Source organism: Cyprinus carpio, chromosome B3 (genome assembly GCF_018340385.1).
Source record: "Cyprinus carpio isolate SPL01 chromosome B3, ASM1834038v1, whole genome shotgun sequence".
Lineage (NCBI taxonomy): Eukaryota > Metazoa > Chordata > Actinopteri > Cypriniformes > Cyprinidae > Cyprinus > Cyprinus carpio.
In genome coordinates this window covers 24,005,317-24,013,140 of record NC_056599.1, presented here as the reverse complement: position 1 = coordinate 24,013,140, position 7,824 = coordinate 24,005,317, and the positions used below count along the sequence as shown (strand labels likewise).

Genomic DNA, 7,824 nt, shown 5'->3' with positions numbered 1-7,824 from the left:
TTCAACAATTCTTCTCCTCCAAATCATGTCTTCCACCATTATCTAGAGTACCTCTGCACATGGGCGTGGTGCTGCTGGCGTATGGATGCGCTGAGCCTTGTTTACATGCAGAGGAATACACGCACATGCGTCATGGTACTCTCTATAATGGCGGAACAGGTGTGTTTTTTGTGTGTGTTGTTTTCTTTGTGCATAAAAAGTATTCTCATAGCTTTGTAAAATTATAGTTGAACCACTGATGTCACATGGACTATACTTTTAAAAATAAAGTTGCTTCATGATGCCATAGAAGAACCTTTTGGTCTAAATGTTTCCATAAAGAACCTTTAACAGCAGAAGAATGTTTGACAGAAGGTTCTTCAAATTATAAAAAGGTAAGAAAGAGATGGTTCTTTAAAGAACCTTTGACTGAATGGTTCTTTGTGGAACCAAAAATGGTTCTTCTATGGCATCGCTTGTGAAGAACCTTTTAAGCACCTTAATTTTTAAGAGTGTATTTTACAGTTGTCCTTGCTACGTTTCTGGGCCTGGGAACATTTCAGGTGCATTGCTGTCTATGCAGGGTCAGAGAGCTCTCGGATTTCATCAAAAAAATATCTTTATTTGCGTTCGGTTTAATTTGGGTTTGGAGCGACATGAGGGTGAGTAATTATTGACAGAATTAAAATTTTTGGGTGAACTATCCCTTTAATTCAGTTATTATAATGTAGTTTAATCTACAAATATAACACTATTTTGTAGGAATTGTAATCAGGAGTGAAACATAGAACCCATTAAAAGTTCTTTGAGCCAGTAGGGATCGCTCCTAATGGAAAAAAAGGACTATCTTTGAAATCAGCTATTTTTGCTAATGGAAACCACAGAACCACGTTCCAAGTAACTACATACCTTAGCTGCCACATCATCAACCTTCATCGAAGACCGTCCCGAATTAAGGATCTTTGGAAGGCAACCCTCATTGTATTTTGAAGGATGCATCAAGCGTATCCTTTGTGTCTTCCAGTCACTCACAATTCTTTACACATTCCAATTCATGAAAAAGATTTGGTGGGAAATGAGGCTGCAATGAAGATTATTAATATAATTCAATTATAAAATCAAAGACCAAAAATGTTTTTGGAGATAAAGGTATTACATTTTCTTTTGTTGTGTATATTAACCACAACTGTCCATGATTTAAATCAATGGGAGACCACACAGTTGTCATTCACTGCTTTAACAATATAAAGTTTTTATTAGCATATATTTTTACCGAATTAATTTTTAATAGTATTTTTGTGCCACGACTTATAGACCAATCAACACTGCAAATTCAATGTGCTTAGACTAGTATGCTAATCAGCCCAAAAATTTTCCCCTTGCCTTTTTTCTGAGAGAAATCTAGGCCGATTCTAGGATTCATGCGTTTTATAATCCAAAGTCTTTTTCCCCCTCTGTCTTTCTGTGAATCTGGGTTGAAGTGGTCTGTTCAAATCCAAGTAAGAATTGCACTTTGAAAAAGCACAAAAAGACAAGCAGTGACAAAAAAAGTGAGGACAACACTCTAAGGTCTAAGTTCTTTAAAAATGAACGTGCCATCTCTGATAAAACCTTATGAATATTGCTGGAAGGGTGGTGGGTGAGAGGCGAAGCGATTCTTGCCAAGTGAGCAGAATATCTACCATGCGAGGAGGAAGTAAAGCCTAAACAGTGTGTGAAGAGCTTCCAGGGTTCTTATTACGCTGTGAAATGATGGGGGAAGCAGTTTTGCAATGAGTCAGTGAGGACAAAGAGTCTTAATTAGGTGAGCTCCCTTCGGACTGTCGTAAACAAAAGCCTCAATCCGAACTTGACGCCCCCAACGCTCAGAAGGATGCTCCGTTTCTCAAGGACAAAACCTAGAGGCATTGCAAGCTTAACCATTGTTGAGATTGCTACAGCAAAATTAACACAAGGAGAACAGGCAGAGGATGCGAGGTTGCAATGAAAGCCCTTGGCAGCCCTCTTCTAACTATGATGTAATGGTGGGATGGGGAGGGAGTGGGGAGAGCCAGCTGTTTCTTTGGTATGGACATCTGGGCACGAGTGCTGTGGGGTGTTGCGTTTGGACAGATGAACATGACAGGGAATGGTAGAACTGACACCGCCCTCATCAGTCCCATCATCCCTCATTACAATGAAGCTGCTGTCAGACTGAGAACTAATTTGAGCTCTTTAAGTAATTTAGCAGATTATAGACACACTTTGAGACAAATGCTTGTCAAATATGGAGAATTATGGAATAAAAAGTGGCATATAATACAAGTGTTTTGATTAAGACGAGATTAGTGTGAATTTTCCCAACCATGTTCTGAATCAACTTTTGTCCTCCAGAGGAGCCTTGTGAACATACAGTACTAATTAAGGTATATACAGCATTCATTATCGACCAAGCACCTGAAGGCCAGGAGTTTCGCTGAGTCGGGGGATCCACAAAGCTGCCATTGATCTGCTTTCTGCAGCATTGCTTTTCTGGAGCAACCTTTCACAGAGGTCGTACATGGAAAATAAAGTTAGACCACATTTCTTCGCAAAAGCCATTTGTATGGTGGCCGAGAGCTCAAGGCGCTGCAACTTCAGAAGACACATGCAAATAGAAAAGACACCAGCAAAATCAAGAAAACATCAGTTTGACAGCAAGTGCTGCAAATGCTCACAATACAACCAAATAATTTTTATTTGCATCATGTTTCTTTGGTTGTGTTGAGCATTTGCAGCACACACGTTGTCAAACTGAGAAAGTTGTTTTCCCTAATTTGTAGCACATTGAGCTCTCTCAGCCACCGTACATTTGGGGTTAAGTCCTACATCCAAGATTAAGTGACTTGTATTTGTATGATTTGGTTTCAGCATAACATTTAGATAGTGTGAACAGTTGTTGACAACCTAAAGTTGCACAACAACCTGAAAGTTAGTCAAAACACCCCAACAAAAAGGCCTTCTTTTACCCACATGCATGCTCCAGGATTAGTCATGAATTAGGTAGCACAGTTAATGGACTTCAAGTCCTGGCAGTAATGTATAAAAACCCTTTAAACCCAGGGCTATTTTTATATTGAGTACACGTTACTAAATTTATTTAGTGGGGTACAAATTATACAATACCTATCTTTTAAATAAGTTAATTACGGCATTAATTCATCGATTTATTTACAGCCCTAAAGAACAAGCAGCTCTACTTGTGGAACCCTAAAAATCTTACATTAAAAACCAACACAGTGGGGATGGACATGTCACAAAGGTGATTTTTATTAAACAACTCTGCAGTATTGCATGACAACACCAGACAGAGCAGAGTACGATTATGACAACTCCTCCTTGGCAAGGCGGTCTTTCTTGAGGGGCCCCTGTTGAAAGAAGAAAATATTGGTTACCAGCCGATTTAACTCCGATTTTAACAAAGGTACATAATGTATAACTGGTATAAAATGTCATCAGAGAGTGAACAGGGAGAAAGCACAAGAGAGGCACCACTCCCCTGCCTCACTGAGCTTTTATCTTGCACTGGAATGGAACCCAAATCTCAGATTGAGACTGAAACAGGTTTCGAACAGTGCACTGACCTGCAGAGGACCATGGGCATAGAGGCAGTTAGGTGTGCATGTAAAATGAAAAGTGCAGAATCCACCAATGCCTCCGGACACTCGGGCACAGTCCAATTCAGACTGAGATCTTAGGGCCCAGTCTGATTCTGGGTGCTCAGGTCATAGCAGGGATAAAGTGCCGAGTAACCACTGCAGGCATGCACTCACCATGAAGCTCTTCTTTTCCTCGATGGTCTGGAAACGTCCATGACCAAACTTGGAGGTGGTGTCGATGAACTTGAGGTCGATCTTCTCCTGGGCACGGCGGCTGGTCTGGACCAGAAGAGATTTGCGTAGGGTCAAAACCCTCTTCTTGGTTCCAACCACACAGCCTTTCAGCATCAGGAAGTCGTTGGTCACCTCACCATAGTGTACAAAGCCACCCTAACGCGGAAAAAAAGTGGGTTTAAAAACTTAGACTACACAAACTTAAGGAACTGAAAACCCCATAAGGCAGAAATCTGCACACTCACCAGGGGGTTGATGCTCTTGTTGGACAGATCATATTCAGTAGCGGCATTGTTCTTTACTACTTTTCCATCCTTGGTGTGATAGCCGGCACCAATCTTGTAGATCTAAAACAAAACATCATGAGAAACAAGACTCAAGTGGAAGACAACGTAACATCCTACAGGAAAGCTTGGGTCTAATTCTGAGGCCTCACCTTCTTGTTGATCTCAGTGCGGTGGTGGTAACCCTTCTGACCAGCACGAGCCACAGAGAAAGCCACACGGGCAGGATGCCAGGCTCCAATACAGGCCACCTTACGCAGACCACGATGGGTCTTACGGGGCAGCTTTTTTGTGTGCCAGCGGCTTGTCACACCTACAAAAACAATTTCTTTGATTAGAAAGTGTTCTTGGAAGCTCATTGGCTTAAGATGCACCAAGTGTGCTGTCAGAAGGAAGGCAGCATGGGAAGTTTCCTCATGCGTTTCGGGCGCCATGCCTGACGCGATTAATCCATGTCTTTCATCATTGTGCACAATGGTTATCAAATCGAAACTCACAGGAACAGACAAATGTTGAACAAAAAGCCATCCACTTACCCTTGTATCCATGACCTTTGGTAACACCGATAACGTCAATCATCTCATCCTGACCAAAGACATTAGCGATGGGAATGGGCTGCTCAAGCTTCTCTCTGGCCCAGTCAACCTTATCAGCGATGGAGCCTCCGTTCAGCTGAATCTCCATCAAGTGAGACTTCTTCTGTCTCAAGGGCAGCAGGCGCATCTACAGAAAGCGGGATGGTTGGTAAAGCTCTATTTAAAAGAAAATGTGCATTTCTAGTGTACACAAATAGCACGTCATACAACCAAGATTTAACAAATTATAGAGTACACAACTTCTGTTGCACAACATCTTTGAAAAATCTGATTCATTAAACTGGCAAAGAGTAGGGTTGGGAATCGTTAGAAATTTTCTGGTTCCAGTTCCATTAAAATCATTAAACTACTTAAAAAAAAAAAAAAGTGGTAGGGAAAACTGCACAATACTCAATGCTCAGCACAGTTCATTACGGTGAACTTTATTTAAAGGTTGGCAGTATCAAAATTCAACATTACAGTATACGGATCTTCATAAGTAGGGTTGGGCACATTAGAAATTTTTCGGTTCCATTTAAATGAGCTTTTATTGTTTTTTTACCATTTTACCTTCATTGAATGTAGTGTTGTAAAACAAGATACTTGGGAGAAAAAAAAAAAATTGGCAAAATATAAGTTCACTTCAAATGTAATCGCGTTCTTGTAACATACATGTGGAATGGATTTAGTGGTATGTGACCAGTAGAGTGATATTTTAAATGAAAAGTGATTTTGGCCATAATCTCCCAGCCTTTTCAATAAGCGTCAAAGTGGCCACTAAAGCTCACAGCATTACTTTGTGCCGCAGCTTTTAAGCTCACCTGCGTGTGGGCAATGATGCGAATGATCTGGCAGTACTTCTTCATGGAGGCGAAGTCTTTCTCCAGCTGCTTCTTGCCCTCTTCATCTTGCCACCTCTTACAGTACTTGGTAAAGGCCTTCTTCTTGGACTTGTACCTGAACGTGGCACAAAGAAAAGTTGGCACAGTTCCTTCATAGCCCAGCGGGCCAGTGGAAGGAGCCTGGGCATGGCTGCTTGCCCATCCCTCATGGTAAAGGGTGGGCATCAACAGCACTAGGTCACTTGGGCTCATGGCACGGTTTCTACGGAGCCCTTTCCACCAGCCAGAGGAGCCCGGAGCTCATCAGGGCACTAGGCACCTGAGCGGAGCTGCACCACACAGAAACATTAGACTGGCTCAGAAAAACATGACAAATGTTTATTCTGGCCAGCAACCATCAGCTCCAGACTAAACAGCAATCAGAAGCTACCAAAACTGAGCCTTACCAGTTCTTATAGAAGCGACGCTTGCACTCATCACTAATGTGCTCAGCAAAGATGGTCTTGAAAGAGCGCAGGCCACGAGGGGTCATGACGTATCCAACAACACCCACTACAATCATGGGAGGAGTCTCCACAACGGTCACTGCTTCAACCACCTCCTTTTTATTGACCTCTGATGAGCACAAAAAGCACAAGTTAATTTAACTGCAAACCAGCATGCCAGTTTAGAAACAGGGTTTTAGGAGTTATTAAATGGTGCTCAGAACTCGACATTCAGCATGGGTTCAAGGCCCAAATATGTCCGCCCGTCGAGGATCTCATCACTGGCAGACACCCTAACAGCAAAATAGATTTCACGTAACATGCAACAAAATCTGTATGCTTCCACTTACTTGAGCCGGGTCTGTCGACCTCACGGACAATGTGGGTCATGCCAGCCTTGTAGCCAAGGAAAGCAGTCAGGTGAACAGGTTTACTGGTATCATCTTTAGGGAAACTCTTCACCTTGCCACGATGGCGTTTGCACCTCTTGCGGGGCAGGAATCCCAGAGAGCCGTGGCGTGGGGCCGAAAATTTACGGTGAGACTACAAAAGAGAGAATTCTGATTTAATCTATTGTATTTCTGCAACAATGCATCATTAATTGTGGACTAAAAACTTGCTGTCTTTACACTCTATCCTGTAAACTTCCATGTCTTTGTAACTTAAACTAGATAAACTTAATATTGCATTTTCTAACAAAACCGTGATCTTAGATGAACAAAAAAAAAGGGTCGCAAAAAAAATTAAGCCGTTAGACTTAATTCCTAAAATCTCCTTAATAGCACGTAAAAATGTTTTCTTGCACGAGTTAAATCGAATCAGTAGATTAACAAAATCTTAATTTACATTAAATGGGTCGCCACCTGGAAATGCCAGACAGCATAACAAAATACTGACTGTTCCTCTATCTAGTGACTAAAATTTACATCGACGTTTCACTTGATAGGCCCTAAAAATTAGCGCAGAAAACCTCTTCCACAATGAGAATAAAAGAAACCCAGAAAAGGACCATATGGCAGTCAGAATAGTTTATGCTACCTCACTTTCATCCTTGTGATTTCTAAAACCTATTTAAGTATCTTGGACTATCGGTGTTACGAGTTTGAAGCAGAACAGGGTGCTGCCATTTTCCCCCTTCGCTCAAATGCACACCATGTGCAGAACACCCAGGCACTACAGTTACCATCCATAATCACTGCAAAACATTCGTTTACCTTCTGTGTGCAACATTCAGAGAAGGATGTGTTTGAAATCAGATGGATGACTTTGATTTAGGATGGATTGTGTGGAAGAGTCGATCACTCACCATTGTGTCCCCGGTCCGCTTGAGAGAGAGCGACAGAGAGGCGGTGCTTCCTTTTAAGGCAAGACGCGCGTTCGACGCGTGTGCGTCACTGCATACGTCTCTCGTACGTTCATCATACGATCCTCCAGTGGCGTCGCCCTCTATGGGCCAGTAATGCACTGTACTCCACATGTAGATGAAGTATATTAAATATGATATTCTCCGCTTGCGTCGTGAATATTTATTCTGTTTCAAGATTAATGTGAAATACATGTGTACAATCCTTGTTTATATGCAACTAAGGAAGTAATCTCAAAACCCCTTAAGACCTGAATTATTTTCACTGAGCACATTTATTTTTATCCACTTGATATTTGAAATGAGGCTAAAAAACAAGATTTGTGCCAGCTCATTTTTTATTAGATTTTTGTCATGTCCACTATAATGGACACCAGGACTGAACATAAAAATCCTCATATTTTAACCATAGGTTAATAAGTAGAGTTTGTGCGCTATAGTTGAA

General features: G+C 41.6%; 1 protein-coding gene and 2 non-coding genes across 3 annotated transcripts; all 3 read right to left on the bottom strand.

Moving 5' to 3' along the window:
• Positions 1-3,241: 3,241 nt before the first annotated feature.
• Positions 3,242-7,508, bottom strand: LOC109052863 (60S ribosomal protein L3). Its single transcript, XM_042720349.1, has 9 exons — positions 7,323-7,508; positions 6,367-6,559; positions 5,978-6,146; positions 5,511-5,646; positions 4,651-4,837; positions 4,267-4,427; positions 4,076-4,177; positions 3,771-3,986; positions 3,242-3,365 (listed from the first exon to the last, which is right to left on the bottom strand). Exons 1-9 carry the CDS (start codon positions 7,491-7,493, stop codon positions 3,321-3,323), a joined length of 1,380 nt encoding a protein of 459 aa, XP_042576283.1. The 5' UTR covers positions 7,494-7,508; the 3' UTR covers positions 3,242-3,320.
• Positions 3,445-3,577, bottom strand: LOC122136939. The gene has a single exon (XR_006154425.1). It is a non-coding gene; the product is annotated as a small nucleolar RNA SNORA54 (small nucleolar RNA).
• On the bottom strand, positions 4,493-4,588 carry LOC122136941. Its single transcript, XR_006154427.1, has one exon. It is a non-coding gene; the product is annotated as a small nucleolar RNA U83B (small nucleolar RNA).
• Positions 7,509-7,824: the final 316 nt, after the last annotated feature.